This window comes from Capricornis sumatraensis, chromosome 22 (assembly GCF_032405125.1).
Source record: "Capricornis sumatraensis isolate serow.1 chromosome 22, serow.2, whole genome shotgun sequence".
Taxonomy (NCBI): Eukaryota; Metazoa; Chordata; class Mammalia; order Artiodactyla; family Bovidae; genus Capricornis; species Capricornis sumatraensis.
This window is the reverse complement of record NC_091090.1, coordinates 40,634,871-40,651,666: the sequence shown is the minus strand read 5'-3', so window position 1 is coordinate 40,651,666 and position 16,796 is coordinate 40,634,871. Positions and strand designations below refer to the sequence as shown.

The following is a 16,796-nucleotide window of genomic DNA, read 5'->3' as shown; positions in this document are numbered from 1 at the left end:
CTGTCTATCACCAACTCCCAGAGTTCACTCAAACTCACGTCTATCAAGTCGGTGATGCCATCCGGCCATCTCATCCTCCGTTGTCCCCTTCTCCTCCTGCTCCCAATCCCTCCCAGCATCAGAGTCTTTTCCAGTGAGTCAACTCTTCGCATGAGGTGGCCAAAGTATTGGAGTTTCAGCTTTAGTATCAGTCCTTCCATTGAATACCTAAAACTGATCTCCTTTAGAATGGACTGGTTGGATCTCCTTGCAGTCCAAGGGACTCTCAAGAGTCTTCTCCAACATCGCAGTTCAAGAGCATCAATTCTTCAGCGCTCAGCTTGCTTCACAGTCCAACTCTCACATCCATACATGACCACTGGAAAAACCATAGCCTTGACTAGACGGACCTTTGCTGGGAAAGTAATGTCTCTGCTTTCTAATATGCTATCTAGGTTGGTCATAACTTTCTTAGATGTACTTAATGAGTAATTGAATCACATTATTGGAAGCCAACTTTTTTTGGGGTGGGTTTATTTTTTGATGACCTATCGGACCCTTGCACATTTGACAGTGAATCTAGGTGCATACCTGAAATTTTTGAAGAAACCAGATATTATTCCATTGTATGTGTTATTAATGTAAAGAATTTTGTTACAATGAATTGATTTTTTTGTTTGTTTGTTTGATAAGGTATTTCATATTTCACATTTACTGCAAGAAAGCTATTTGTGTGCAGTGATGTGCTTGGTACTGATTTTTTTTGAAAAAAAGTAAAACTAAGTGGCAGAGCTAGGCAGTAATTCTCTTGGTTATGCTAAGCAATTTACCACAGTCACATTTCCTTGATTCCATTAACAAGTTTTCTCATGATTCCAAGTGGATAAGTTATACCAGAGTATTTTAAGAAGTTATGGAAGTGCTATTAGGTGCTTATAGGTGCTGATAAACTAGTATTTTGTCCTCTGCCTGTTCGTTCATTTAATCATTCTCTGCATACTTCCCAGCAGGTTTTGGTGTTGGCTGTTGGTCACACAAAGCTGGCTCTGTTAATCCACCCTCCTCACCCCACCCTCACTTTTTTAGGCTTTCAGTTCTGAATTTGTACACTTGAGAAAGTTGACAGAAACAAGGTGTGCCAGGTATAGAGACTTTTCACTTCATAGTGTGTAGCCTAAAGTTTCCACTTCTGGAAACGGGGCTGCTCATTCCCTTAGCTTTCTCGGTTGGTTTCAGAACCCTAGGCATTGCCTGGAGAGGGCAGTCAGAAGCACATTTGGGTGTATAAATCACCCGTAACTGGGCAACCTGTGAAAAAAATATACAGAGTATCACAGGTCCAAAAACCACATACTCGAAAAAGAATTGAAGATTTAAAATTTTAATGTAAAATAAGCAAAGAATATCGATAGTTTCCAGGAGTTGTTAGCTCTGCTTGGTATTCCACCATCTTCTAGCAGAGCATCAGTGTTTGCCAAATGCACACATGCCCAGAGAAATGATTGACACCCTAACCCACACTCACATCAAATATGTCCCAACTTCCTAAGTAAAGAAACGCCAAATACAATAACCAGACATATATACCTTTGAAACAGCATTTCCGCTTCTTAGAATTTATGTTAGGGAAATAGAGAACTTGGCATAGCTTTCACACCTAGGTTTATAATCCAGGAATACTTTGTCAAATATTCAAAGATTATCTTATCTATCCAGCCTCATGTGTTTGTGCATGTATATGTGTGCACATATCTATATGCATGTTTATTGTAAAATAATTTGCAATAGTGAAAAATTGGAAATAACCTAAATGCCTCTCAGAACAAGATTAGTTAAGCTATAGTATACCTACACTGTTGTGTTTAAAAAGGATGAGATTCCACTCCTGGGTATATATCCAGGATATGTAAATACTAATTCAAAACATACATGCATCCCCAATGTTCTTAGCAGCATTATTTACAATTGTGAAGATTAGGAAGCAAGCTAAGTGTTCATCAACAGATAAATGGATGGAGAAGATGTCGTATATAGTCACTATATACACAATGGAATATTATTCAGCCATAAAAAAGAACAGAATTGTGCCATTTTCAACAACAGGAATGGATTTGGAGGGCATTGTGCTTCATGAAATGAGACAGAGGAAGACGAGTACTATATGACACCACTTATATGTGGAAGCTAAAATATAAAAAAGCTAGTGAAGTTAACAAAAAATAATAGACTCAGTGCAAACAAACGAGTGGTTATGAGTGGGAAGAAGAAAGATCAGGGTAAGGGATTAAGAGGTACAAATTTAGGTATAAAATAAGTAAGTTATGAAGATACACAACATGGGGAATATCGCCAACATTTTATAATACCTGTAAGTGGAGTATAACCTTTAAAAACTGAATCACTATGTTGTGTACCTGTAACATATAATATTGTACTGTACTATCAACTGTAATATCAAATGTACTTCTGTTTAAAAAAGTAGAATACAAAAAAGGGATGAGGCTAATCTTTAGGTAAAGACACAAATGATAAGGGGTGTTGGATGGAAGTTAGAAAATAAAGTATTGAAGTATTGTTTCATCTTTGTGTATTTATAGTGAACACAGGTCTATTTACACATCATACCTGTTTTGAGAGGGATTGTCTAGACAGAAGCATAAATAATCCGTAACTTGTAGACATCTCTGAGGAACAGAAGTGAGGAGCTGTGTGAATTCTCTGAAGAGAGGGGGATATTATACCTTCTGTTTCTTTCCTGTTCAACTTTTAAAATGTATATTTTACTTTTATACTAGACAAAAAGACTCAGAAATCATATAGTATGTTTTAGGAACATTGTCATTAATATTTAAAATAAGTATAACTTATTTGAATGGCTGATGTCTGTCTGGAAAATGTGGCTTTCAAGAATGATTTATATCCTTGAGAATTCTATATAAGTGAAATTTTTTTGTTTTAGAATGAGGCGGTAATGAATGACCTTACCAGATTGAACTGCCATGGTGTCCCTTATGGTGTGATAAATAGACGCCTAGTCCGGAAGTCATATTATAATGTACTCTCTCGAAGCAGCTGTAAGAAAATCCTGTTTTGTACTAGATGGGCCTGTTGAGTTCTAGGGAACTTATGTGCACTAACATCGGTTTCCCAGGGCACACTTGCGAGGAAAAGAATTAACACTGCTTTCTCTTCTGTCTTTTAGAAAAGCTCAAGAGGCGAACAAGAAAATAGTGCTTGCTGGCTGTGTTCCTCAAGCCCAGCCTCGCCAGGATTACCTCAAAGGGCTGAGCATCATCGGGGTAAGCTTGCGCCTGATGGGAATATAGTCCCTCACTGTTGAAACTTGTCATGGCCCCTTATGTTCCGTTTCCAGGTTATTTACAAGCTTGGTTACACTTCTGGATGTCCTTCACACACTTTCCCTATTGCTGTGAAAATTTTAGTATGTCTTTGTAACATTTGAACCTAGCATGGAAACATGTTCTAGGTTCTCTCATTAAAAAAAAAAAAAAACACAATAAAAACCATGGTATGGAATTTAACTTCGTTAATTATAACCTGGTCTGTGTCTGCCTTCTAGCACTGCCTCTCTCTGTATCATAGTAAATAGATGCGTCTTTTGGAATGTCCCACTTTGTCATAGTTGTGCCCCGAATCTTGGCTCCACCAGTACCCTGTCTCAGTCTGTGCTGACTGCTCTGTGCCAGCCTTGACAGTCCTGTCTCTCGGTTTCCCTTTACTTATTATTCAGTTACCTTTCATTTACTTTCTCAGCATTTCACAGAGTTGTAAGTTTGGAGTTAACTTGTGTGATGTTTTGAATATAGCCCACCTCTCTTTTTGAATTATTAGCTCCATGCCAACAGCTTTTCTATCTTTTTTAAAAACTCTGACCGTGTTTTTCCAGCCTTTCCCATGGTGCCAGAGATACAGTAGACAGTCTTTCATGCAGTGTTTGGTGACTGAATGAAAGCAGTTTTCCCCTTGTACTTTTATTGTTGGTGTGTTCCTTTCCCTGTTGAGCAGTAAGCTCTCTCAAGTCGGGAGACGACAACCTACTATCTTTGTGGTCATCACTATTCACACATGCCCAGAGGTAAAATTCAAACGGTATTTGTTGACCAAATGTTGGTGCTTCATCCTTTCCACCATTCTACTACAGCTGTACTCACTGTACTCAGTGATGATCTTCTTTTAAAGAGGTTTCATAGTTTAAAAAATATTACATGCTCATAGAAAAGACTGTATATAAAATCGCCATCTGGATTGGACTCATTGGATTTTTTTTTTTTTCTTCTTTCATATACTGTTGATCGGTTCTTATACTGTATTCTCAGTGTAATGAACTTGTTTTCCGCTGTGAAGTCCTTACCCCACTGGCAAATTTAATAATCTTTGAACAAACATTCTCCTGTTAAACAAACAGAACCTGAATGTTTGGAAACTTTAGTTTGTTTTTACCACTTGTCTGTTTACATTTTGATTTCTCTTGGTTTAAGGAATGAACTGAGTATGGACTCCTGAGTTATCTTTTCATGTCAAACTAACTTTCTCCATAAACATGATCCTGCTGTGTTAGGAAAATAGAAAACTAGTTAGAATGCTGTTTTAGAGACAAAGTGTGGTAAAAGCTTGGAATTCATTTTTTAGTTTATCTCAAGGAATTAAGTTCCCAGAATAATAGAATTTCTGTAGTATGGCAGAAGCCTCCTCCCTGTGTGCATTATAGAAACATTTCCCAGAACTCTACTGTGTGTTGTGAAGAGTTCAGTGTATGTGAGAATCTTGGGGAGATTCTCAAGATGTTGTAAGAGAGGATGCCAGTGCTGGTGATACAGGAGATGATTTTCAGAGATGATGTAACTCAAGAATGTGGCAGTAAAAAATTTTCCCTGTTTGACCTGGCACGCTTTGTTTTCTGTCTCCTTGTCTCATTTTATTACCTTTTAAATTCTTTAGATTTATTTAGTTTCTTTACAATTGGAGAAATAATACATTTGAAGAAAGTGAATAGAAAGAAAATTCATGATCCTATCACCCTAACACAATACTTTCAGAGAAGGCAATGGCACTCTACTCCAGTACTCTTGCCTGGAAAATCCCATGGATGGAGGAGCCTGGTAGGCTGCAGTCCATGGGGTCGTTAGGAGTCGGACACGACTAAGCGACTTCACTTTGACTTTTCACTTTCATGCATTGGAGAAGGAAATGGCAACACACTCCAGTGTTCTCGCCTGGAGAATCCCAGGGACGGGGGAGCCTGGTGGGCTGCCGTCTCAGGTTGCACAGAGTTGGACATGACTGAAGTGACTTAGCAGCAGCAACACAATACTTATAACTTTGCTTATTCTCTTCAGGGGCTTCCCTAATGGCTCAGACGGTAAAGAATAGGTCTGCAATGTGGGAGACCTGGGTTCAGTCTCTAGGTCGGGAAGATCTCCTGGAGAAGGGAATGACTACTCACTCTAGTATTCTTGCCTGGAGAATTCCATGGATAGAGGAACCTGGTGGGCTACAGTCCATGGGGTTGCATAGAGTCAGACATGACTGAGTGACTAACACTTTCACTTTCATCCTCTTCAGACTTTTTTTAACCTCTGCTTAATTTACTTAATTGCAATGTCAAAACTATTTCGTGTTGCTGTTTTTCCATGGGATTTTATTCCATGAACTCTTTAACCATTTTAAGTCCTGTGTTAATATTCTACTGAAGGATATGCCACAAGTTACTTACCTGTTTATAATTGTTGGATATAAGTAGTTTTCTAATTTTTAGGAAATATACATAATACAATAATGTTCATCAAGGGCTTTCTATCTTAAGATCAGCATATTGTGAAAAGTTTCCAAAAGTAGAGTGCTCTATCAATAACAACATTTCAGCATTGTAATATAATTATATCTTTAGTAATATTACGAAAGTATAAGATTGTTCTCTGTCAACATCGTTTTACACAGCATTTGTATATGTGGCAGATGTATGTCATCTGTCATAACTGACTATGTATAAAAGCTGTGTCCAGGAGAACTGAAATCTTAAAAAAAACTGGAGAAGGAAACCAGTATCATTTATAATTGCCATTTGGAGAGATCCGTTTCTGAATAGGGCTTCCCTGATGGCTCAGTGGTAAAGAATCCACCTACCAAGCAGGAGATGCTGGTTTGGTCCCTGGATGAGGAATATTCCTGGAGAAGGAGATAGCAACCTGCTCCATATTCTTGCCTGGAAAATCCCATGGACAGAGGAGCCTGGCAGGCTACAGTGCATGGGGTCACATAGAGTCAGATACAACTTAGTGACTAAGCAACAACAACGGTAGTTTCTGAATAGAATTGTTGAATGGCTACAAAATCAAAAACCTTCTGAAATATAGTGAGTTATAGTCAAGTAAAGAAACAAATTATATTGGTTTACACAAAAGAATTCTGAAGTGTAAAACAATATGAAGATGTTTAAATCCAGTTATTTGGGAAAGTATTTTTAGGAGGATATTTAGAATTGTATTAAACAGTTGATTTACAGACTGTGTGAAAACTGTTATTCCATCTCAGTATTTCCCTCATAGTGTTTCTATGATGGAGGCATTAATAGAGATGGAAGGAAGACCAGCTGTAACTACGCCCTGTGCTTCCACCTCCTGCTAAGATTTGTCTTTGTTGCCCCTCAATACAGGGAGGGTGGTCTGCTCTGTTGACCAAGTGGTTGAAATAAAAAGCTTTAGATCGTGAGCAAGGAACTTATTGCAACCCTGGGGTTAAAAAGACATACTGTCTCATGTTTGCAAGTGCTCCTGGAGTAAGCGTTTAAGAAGATGTTTACTAAGGAAGAGTGATATTTGTTACTGTTTTGACATGCAAACTTCCACCCGTATAAGCCTTTAGAAATGGGACATTTAATTTGTTTCCAGAATCAGAGATAACAGTGTGGTGGGGGCACATGGTAATTGGTGATTTGATGCCTGGGCTTTATAATATCATCTCTTAATGCCTTCTGAATCCAGTTGTGATTAATATTATCTGTGTGGTAGGATAGAGAAAGAGGGTAACAATATCAAAACCAGAGGTAAGACCTTTCAACCTCTGGGTCCAGAAGTACTGGCTTCAGTGGCAGTAATCTTTAGATTTCTCTCATCCTGGTTTTTTCCTTATAGTAGGAGAAGAAAAAGGACAGATTTGAAAACATATGTTGGATAAAAAGATCTTTTTTTTAAACCAAAACTCTTTCCCTAATGTGATTAAATGAAGTTTATTTGTAGAATATAAATTTATAAAGATAAATTTATAGGTAATCAGTGCAGAATCAAGATCTTTTCCATTTTTAAGGGATCTTGAAACATTTTACCTTACCGTGAAAACTGCTATTTCTCTTTTGACAAATACTTAACTATTTACCTTGCAATTAGTTTTCATGCAATGCTACCTTTTTTTTTTTTTCAATCCCTGCTCTTAATTGTTTACATTGGTTACTCTGTGGCTAGCTGTAGGTAGTTCCAAGATTGTGTGACTGCTCTATTCAATGCTATTTTTCTTCACTTTGTTCATTTTTTGGCAGGAAAGTTGCTTTTAAATTAGCCAGAAAGGATGTTCTTTTTTAGTTTGGTAGCAGGAAAGAATAGCAGACATCAGAGCTCAGAAAGCCAGACTTTAAATCCCAGGGTTGCCACATCATTCTTTCTTCTATTCAGCTAGTACTTACTGAGTACCTACTAAGTGCTAGCTACTGTTCCAGGTGTGAGGGATGCAGTGGTTTATCAAAAAGATCCTTGTCCCCATAGAGCTTACATTCCAGTTCTTGGGGGGAGAAATCTGGTTTGAGCCCAGGACATCTTCAGCCTCCTGGAGCATTTGGTGGGATGGGTCCCTAGGCAACAGGGGAGATTGATGAGGTGGGAATTTCTTTAAAAGGGTCAGATGCAAATACACTTTGTGTCCATTAGCTGGGAGTTCTGTTAGGAATAGACAGCTGAAATAGCATTTATTTACTTGAGCTCTTCCTGAGGTGGTGTTATTCCACAATTCTTAGAGTACTCATTATTGATAGCCATGATGTTTATTAAGAAGCTTGGTTTTTATTCTGTTACATGAAAGCAGGCTTACAGAACTATACATTTTGTGTGGTTTTTTGTGCTAGTAAACAAAGACTTGCATCTGAACTTGGCTTGGTGTTGACTCATTAGCCTTGTCTTTGTGTTAATATCTCTAGAAATACTAAATAACTGAATTAATAAACTGGTTGTAACATTTTAAAACATGCAGTTCCAAGCGGAATATACAGTTGGATGTTCAAAATCTGTGAGTGATAGAACTTCCTGATGTGCCAGCTGTGAGCCCTGCAGGCAGGTGCATATTTTCTTTGGAGAAATGAACAAAAATGTGCTTTACCACAGGTGTCCACTTATCTCAGGGACCATTACCAGGTTGATTTGCAGTGGTTTAAACATTTTTTCAGGCAGGCTACTCTAATCCCGAAGAGTCAGACAGCATGGTGACTGTTTCATATATGAATGTTAATTTTGAAAATTATGTGTGTAAATAAAAGAACATTTGAAAGAGGATATGTTTTATGATATACTGTATTTCAAATGGTGAATTCATGAAATGAAACAATGTCCCAGTAACAGTGGCATCGATATTGAGGGCAAAACTTGAGAAATTATTCTTCTATTTTTTTCTACTTCATGTCATTTAATATTTCTTCTTGTCATATTCCTTTTTTTTTAACCTTTAATTATCAAAATGACAGCATTGGCACAGAATGACAGGTAGATGTAAAAGCCCATTCATTTTTGTGCCTTGCTAGATCTATTGTCTTTACTTTCTTGGGGCCTCTATCTATATGTGTACATATTTTTCGCCTGAAAGTGAAAGTGAAGTTGCTCAGTCGTGTCTGACTCTTTGTGACCCCGTGGACTGTAACTTATCAGGCTCATCTGTCCATGGGATTTTCCAGGCAATAGTACTGGGGTGGATCACCGTTTCCTTCTCCAGCTGATCTTCTCGACCCAGGGATCGAACCCAGGTCTCCCGCATTGTAGGCAGATGCTTTACCGCCTAAGCTACCAGGGAATTTTCGCCTACTTAAGTATATGAAAGGAGGTCTAGCATACTACGATTCAGGTTCATGTCCCGGCCCACCGCTTGTTAGCTGTGTGACCTTGTTCAAGTTACTCAACCTTTCTGTGCCTCAGTTTCTTCGTCCGTAGTGTGGAGAATAATAATAGAACCTAACTCTGAATTTTGTAAGGGTTAAAGTATTTAATAAATGTAATGTGCTTAGCATGGTCCCTGGCACATCATTAGTGCTCTGTATCAGCTTTTTAAAATTATTTAATTCTCTTACTAGTAGGATTAACACTGAGCACAGCTATGTGCCTGCAATGAAGCTATCTGCTAGAGATACAGAGCTGAATAAAATTTGTTCCCTAAAGACAGTGAAATCTGAAGAGAGCTGCAAGTAATCATGATAAATACACCTAAGGATCCAGTCAGGTGGGCACACGGAGGTTAAAGTCGTTCTTGACTTGGGTTTCAAAGGTCAAGTAGTGGTTTGATGAATGGAGGAAGGGGAGAGGGCTTCTGAGCAGAAGGCTCATATCTAAGGAAAAGCATGTGTGCCTAAGGGTGCCATGCAGGTAGAAGGAATATCAAGAAGTGTGTCCTGATTTGAGTATAACTTGGAGGCACTGGCTTTAAGAGGTGTGGTTTGAAGTATTACAAACTAGTGATAAATAGAGTGGAAAGGAGGAGTCAGAATCACATGACTGGGTTAAAGATGGGGGTAGGAATGAGATAGTATGAACAGGTGTTACAAGCAGTATAATCTGGTGGTTATTTCTATAGACCCTTTGTTCATTATTTTAAACTCTTCTTGTATGTTATTGGTACTAACTTTTCTCTTTTAAGTAAGATTTATTGAGATATAATTAACATGTAATGAAATCACCATTGAGTTTTATGTGGAACATTTCCATTGCACTGGAAAGTTCTCTTATATATCCGCCACCCCCCCACCCTCAACAAATGTAAACAGGGTCCCTGGAAATCAAATTTCTAATTTCTGTTCCTACAGTTTTGCGTTTTTCAGATGTTACATAAATAAAATTATAAGCATACCTCAGAGATAGATAGTGGGTTTGATTCTAGACCACTCCAATAAGGCAAACATCACAAAAAGCAAGTCACATGATTTCTTTTTTGCTTTTCAAATGCATATAAATGTTATGTTTACACCATATTGTAGTCCCTTGTGAAGTGAAGTCGCTCAGTCGTCTCCGACTCTTTGCAACCCTGTGGACTATAGCCCACCAGGTTCCTCCGTCCATGGGATTCTCCAGGCAAGAATACTGGAGTGGGTTGCCATTTCCCTCTCCAGGGGAATCTTCTGACCCAGGGATTGAACCCAGGTCTCCTGCATTGCAGGCAGTTGCTTTAACCTCTGAAGAATCTGCCGGCAATGCAGGAGACCTGGGTTCGATTCCTGGTTTGGGAAGATGCCCTGGAGAAGGAAATGGCAACACACTCCTGTATTCTTACCTGGAGAATCCCATGGACGGAGGAACCTGGTGGGCTCTAGTCCATGGGGTTACAAGAGTCAGACATGACTTTGACTAAACCACCGCCACCATAGTCTCTTAAGTGTGCAGTAGCACTGTGTCTAAAAAACATATTCATACCTTAATTTTAAATGCTTTATTGCTAAAAATGCTGTGATCTGAGTCTTCAGTGAGTCGTTATCTTTTTGGGAGTGGAGGGTCTTAACCTCAGTGTTGATGGCTGCTGACTAATCAGGGTGGTGGTGGCTGAAGGTTGGGGTGGCTGTGGCAATTTCTTAAAATAAGACAGCAGTGAAGTTTGCCTCGTTGATTGACTCTCCTTTCCGTGAATGATTTCTCTGTAGCCTGCAATGCTATTTGATAGCATTTTTCCTACAAGAACTCTCAAAATGACTCAGTTCTCTCAGATCCTGCTGCTTCTTTATCAACTAAGTTTATATAATATTATAAAGCCTTTTTTGTCATTTCAATAGTCAATTAAGTTTGCTGTCTTATGTGGGCACAGTTCATGGTGCCCAAAAATAAAATTACAGGAGTGACGTTAAAGGTCGCTTATCTCAGATCACTATAACAAATATAATAATGAAAAAGTTGAAAATATGGTGAGGATTACCAAAATGTGACACAGAGATAGGAAGTGAGCAAATGCTGGAAGAAAAATAGTTCCAATAAACTTTTTCAATAGCATTTCCATAAATCTTCTAAATATATATAAATATATATATATAACCCTCAGTATTTGTAAAGGGCGGTAGTACAAGCTTTGCCTCTGTATATGTTACTTTGTTTTTTCACTTAGCATAATTCATTCAGTGTTCATACATGTTGTGGTTAATAGTTTTTAACTTTTTATTGTATGGAGTTATTTCACTATATGGATGGACCACAGTTTGTCTGTCCATTCAGCTAGTTGATGGAAAAGTTGTGTTGTTTGCAGTTTGGGGCTATGAAGAATAAAGGTCCTGGACACATGTGTGCGCAGTCTTTGTGTGTCTGCATTCTCTTGGGTGAATACCTTGGAATGATACTGGTTGGTCCTGTAGTTAGCGTTTGCTCAGCCTTTTAAAAACTGCCAAATTGTTTTCCAAAACAGCTGTACTGTTTTGCATTTCTACCAGCAGTTCAGTTGCTTCTCCTCTTGACCAGAGCTTGGTCCTGCCAGTTTAATTTTAGCAGTTGTAGTAGTAGATTAGTATTAATAGTATCTCATTGTGGTTTTAATTTGCTTTTCTCTGTTGGCTAGTGATGCTGACCGTATTTTTTGTGATTATTTGCTATCCATGTATCTTTAATAGAGCGTTTGAATTTTTTTTTTAATCACCTTCTCCTTTGGTGACCTTGAGTTAGCAAAGTGTTTCTTAGATAGGACACGGACACACACACACACACACAGCGCACTGTTTTTTAGGACAGGAAGGAAGAGAAATGAATAAATCGGAGTTTTCAAAGATACTGTTAAGATGAAAAGATAAGCCATGAACTGGAGAAAATATTTCCAAAACATTTATCTCCTAAAGGGTTTATATCCAGAATATATGAAGGACTCCTATAACTCAACAGCAGGGAATCAACCTATTTTAACATGGGGGAAAATGTGTGTGTGTCTTTTAATCACTATTTTTTATTGCCTTTTAAAATATTGATATTGTGGAAGCTTGGAATTTGAGGGAAGAAGGGAATGAATGGGTAATATCTCCTGTGGTTTCAAAACTTAAAATTTATGTTTCCAGGATCTAGGAACAGGTCTGATTAAAATATATATATTTTTCTCTTTTAACCTCCCCCCCCCCACCCTACTTCTTTTTTTTTTTGAAGAATGGAAGGGATTTGTTCAACTCTTCAATCTGTTTGCAGTCTATCATGGTGAACACTTACAAGCTCCAGAAAGCCAGCGATTTTTTTTGCTCTTATTTTACAGCTTTACATATTTTACATTATTTTCTGTACTTAGTACAGTGCCTGGCTCAGTAAATATTTGTTGAGTGGATATTTGTTAAATATCAAGTATGCATTTATGTTTTTCCATATTGTTCTCAGTTTTACCAGCAGCATTTAATTTTAAAATGTCTTTTCCTTCTTTGATGCTAACTCTTTGTTTGTTTCTTAATGTTTGAGTTTTGTATGTTGCTTAACAAATTACCATAAACATGGTTGCTTAAAATAACACGTTTGTTATCTTATGCTTCTGGAGATGAGCTGGACTTGGGTTTTGCTGGGCTAAAGTCGAGGTGTTGATAGGGTTGCCTTCTTTCCTGAGTCTCTGGCAGGCGGTGGGGGGATCTTCTTCCTTGGTCTCTCCAACCTTTAGAGGCACTACATCCCTTGACTTGGGGCCCCTTCTTCCATCATTATGGCCAGCAACGCTGTCTTTTTTCTCTGCACCTTCCTCTGGCATCGCCTCTCATCTCCTGAGATGGGAAAGATTCTTAGCTTTTAAGGACCAACAGGACTAGATTGGGCCCCTTTGCCTAATCCAGGTTAATTTCATCATCTCAAGGTCTTTAATCATGCCTGCCTGCAAAGTCTGTTTGTCTTGGAAGGTAACTTACTCTCCAGTGCTATGGATCATGACTGGAACATGTTTGAGAGGCTATTATTCTGCCCACTACATGCAAATTATTTATTGATGATTTACATCCCTAATGTATATGTTTGTTTTAATTCTAATAGTACTGTTTTTTTTCAACTTTAGTATTACTTGAAACATAATTTTTTACTTTATAACATGTCCTATTATTTAATATGGCCATAATCTAATGTCCCAAGGAATGTTTCCTTATATAATTGAGTTTAGTGTGTTGATTAGCTGCTTAAGGTTTCTTCCTCTCCCCCCGAGAAAGTTTTATAGGTATTTTAATTAGATTTAAGAGGGAAAAGTTCCTGGTACTGATCCCCATTTTGCTGGCATCCATCTAGCCTGGCTTCATCTTTCACTTAGTAATTTTTATCTCTTACTCGGTGTTCATCACTCACTGGTACCATTCAGGTAGAAAGTATGCTTTCAGTAGTGTGTGGAATGTGTTGTCACATAACTTTTGATGAAAGGGCTATTTCTACCACTGGGGAAGAATTTTTCTCAATGAAGAGATGAAAGGGGATCATGTACTGGCAGATGAGAGAGTTTTTTTTTTTTTTTTTGAAAAAGTTAAACCACATGTAGCATCAGATGCTCTTTTGTGTAATTCATGAGTAAACTTGTTCAGGGGCTTGTGAATTCAAGAAATTTTACTCCAGTAGAGTTAACTAGTGACTACTGTGGACTTCCCCAAATTTAAGAGATTTGGAAATAGAGTTCTCTTCCAATAGCATTTATAGAGATAGGGACTTTCCTTAACAGCTTAAAGAAAAATTTTTTTAGAGAGAAAAATTTTCATTTTTAACCATGAAGTCAGTATTGAATTTTAACCTGTCAAATGCTGATTATTGGATCAAACTCCCGTTATGGTAAGAGTGAAAAATCTGAATATATACTTAATGGAAAAGGCTTTTTATAGTATAGTTCTTCACAGAAAAAGAAAAGCTTTTTAAAGTTTTGGTCTGATATTGCTTAATTAGAGTGAAATGACAGATTATCCTAGTTTATTTATGTACAGGAGGGGTTAAGAGTGCTGATGAGAGAGAGCCTCTGTATCTATGTTGATGTGTATCTATAGTATATAACCTTTGTTACTCCTGAAAGGATCTGAAGTATCTTGGGATAAAATCAAGAGATAGTGAAACCCCAGCCAGATTCATGCAGGTATAAAAAGACTCACATCAAGTAATAGAGGAATATGGATGAAGAGTAGTGTTTGCACATTTTCGATAGTGTTAGCCTGAGCGATGCTGTTGAGATTGTTCTGTTAATCCTTCAGTGACTTCCTTCTGTGGGTAGAATAAAATCTGATCGGCCCAGCATGAGCTGCAAGGTCTTCCATAGGCTCCCTCCTCTGATTATCTCACTTCATTACCTACCACGGCGCCCCTCATTCACCATGGCTTCCGTCTCTCTTCCTTGGTGTGTGATGTTCCCCCTGGAGGTTCACGCTGGTGTTTCTGGCATATGGCTCAGGTCCCCAGCATTGATACTGCCTGTCCAGAGGTTGGCCTGGACCACTGTAAAAAAACTGCCCTCTCCTCCTCCAGTCACTCTCACATTTTGCTTTCTTCATAGCGTCTGTCATGATAGGAAATGAACATGTTCCATTGTTTAGCTGTTTATCTCCCTCAACCAGAAGCAGGGACTTAGTGTTTTTCGCCATTAGTTCCCGGGTTCCTAGAACAGTCATAGTGCTTGGTTGGTGCTTAATAGATACTTGTCGAGTGATTTGTGGATGAGCATTTGGGGGGATAGTTGTTGCCTGGGTTCACTTGAAAGTCCAAGTTCAGTTGGATAGCATTTTGTGATTATTTAGTAATGATGTCTGCATATAAAGGAAAGGGGAAATTCGAGAAACCTGCCCCCTCAGTGCCGTTTCTAGATAAGATTTACTGAGACTCAGTTCAGTTCAGTCGCTCAGTTGTGTCCGACTCTGCGACCCCATGGACTGTAGCACACCAGGCTTCCCTGTCCATCACCCACTCCCAGAGCTTGCTCAGACTCATGTTCATCGAGTCGGTGATGCCATCCAATCATCTTATCCTCTGTCGTCCCCATCTCCTCCTGCCTTCAGTCTTTCCCAGCATCAGGGTCTTTTCAAGTCTACTTGGTTAAGAATTTAGCAGGATACCTTCATTCCTGTGTTCCCTCAGCCTAGGAAATAGCAGTAAGTATCTACTGCCGAGGGATGTTGTGAGGGTTAAAAGTGATGGTGCATGTGGCGTGTTAGTACGGAGCCTGCGGCAAGGTAATTGCTCATTATTACTAGTCATTAACTTATCTAGTTGCTGGTTATTGAGAAAAAAGGATACTTCATGCACATACTAAAGCTGTATCTCTGACTGCAGGACAGTTTCAACCTCTTCCTGGTCTGTGCTTTTATTTTAGCCTGGTAGCAAAATTGTGTTTGAGGTGTGTGTTAGTTTCCTGGGGCTGCCTGTATCAAGGCAAACCGGGTGGCTGTCTTAGCCATACTCCCAGTTGCCAATAACCACAGGTGTGTGTATGAATTAATTAAAGTTAGAATTTAGTTCCTCCGTCACAGTTAGCCGTGTTTCAGGCAGGCAGTAACTACATGTGACTAGTGGCTCCATGTTGGACAGCCCCACGTGTAAACGTTTCTCTCGTAGAAAGGTCTGTTGGAGAGCACTGCTCGAAAGAATTAGGAAGCAGACTAGCTCTTTTATTTGCTTTGGGTAACTTTGTATAGGTTTATTTCTTGAATATATGTTGTCTTATAAATTTGGAGTAGTTCGTAATAGCTGAAAAAATATTTTTATGGGTTTCTTTTAAAAGTTCTGGAGCAGAATGACTCATGAATGTTATTTATGAATTGTTTATTCACCAACTCTTTTCTTCATTGTCAAGAACATATGGAGTCACTAATGGAACATACTGCATGTCTTTTTCTCCCCTTGTATATTTATAACGAAGTGCCTGAAGGACACAAGATACTGTTTTATTTATTTTATTTGAATTATATGCCTGAGACTAAGCTCTTGTGTATTCGGGGCTACAATTTATAGTATTAATTAAGAACAGCTTTCTTTTTCTGCCCAGAATGAATTCAGTGTATTCTTCATTATATGTGAATCTTGAGTTTGTTTTCATTCATGATTGTTTTTTCTTCTCTCCCTGCCTCCCACCCTGTGCTTTTTGCCTCCTGACCTTTCCTTCTTCCATTTAATTCCCCCTCCCTTGACTCTTCTCTTTCTTCACTGACTCCTTTCTTTTTTTTTCCCACTGCTTCCTCCAGTAACCTTCTTACTAGAAATGGAAATGACATAGTATTCTCTTTAAAGCATTTAATGAACTTCTCCCCTGCTTTTTTGTAACCAAATGTTCCCTCCCCCCCCAACCTTTTCCTTAAAGATACATACAACAGTTTAAAGATACAATTCAAACACCATACTACTCTTCCATTTAAAGTGTGTAATTCCGTGGTTTTTAGTATTTTCACAGAGTTATGTGACCATCACCACAATCAGTTTTTAAAATATTTTCATCACTTCAAAAAGAAACACAATACTCCTTAGCAGGGCCTCTCCCGTTTTTTCCCCACCCATCTGTAGGCAATCACTCATCTACTTTGGGTCTCAAGGTTTCCCTGTTATGGTTATTTCGTTTGGATGGAATCAGACAATTTTTTTTTCCCTCTGGCCTCTTTCTTTTAGCATAATGTTTTT

General features: G+C 38.4%; 1 protein-coding gene across 1 annotated transcript in view; it reads left to right on the top strand.

The window, feature by feature from the left end:
• The window catches only part of CDKAL1 (CDK5 regulatory subunit associated protein 1 like 1), a 609,083-nt gene that overhangs the window by 168,491 nt on the left and 423,796 nt on the right, over window positions 1-16,796 (top strand). The window contains exon 6 of the mRNA XM_068960663.1: window positions 3,182-3,278. Within this exon, the coding sequence (XP_068816764.1) occupies window positions 3,182-3,278 (97 nt within the window). The remainder of the gene's footprint in view (window positions 1-3,181; window positions 3,279-16,796) is intronic.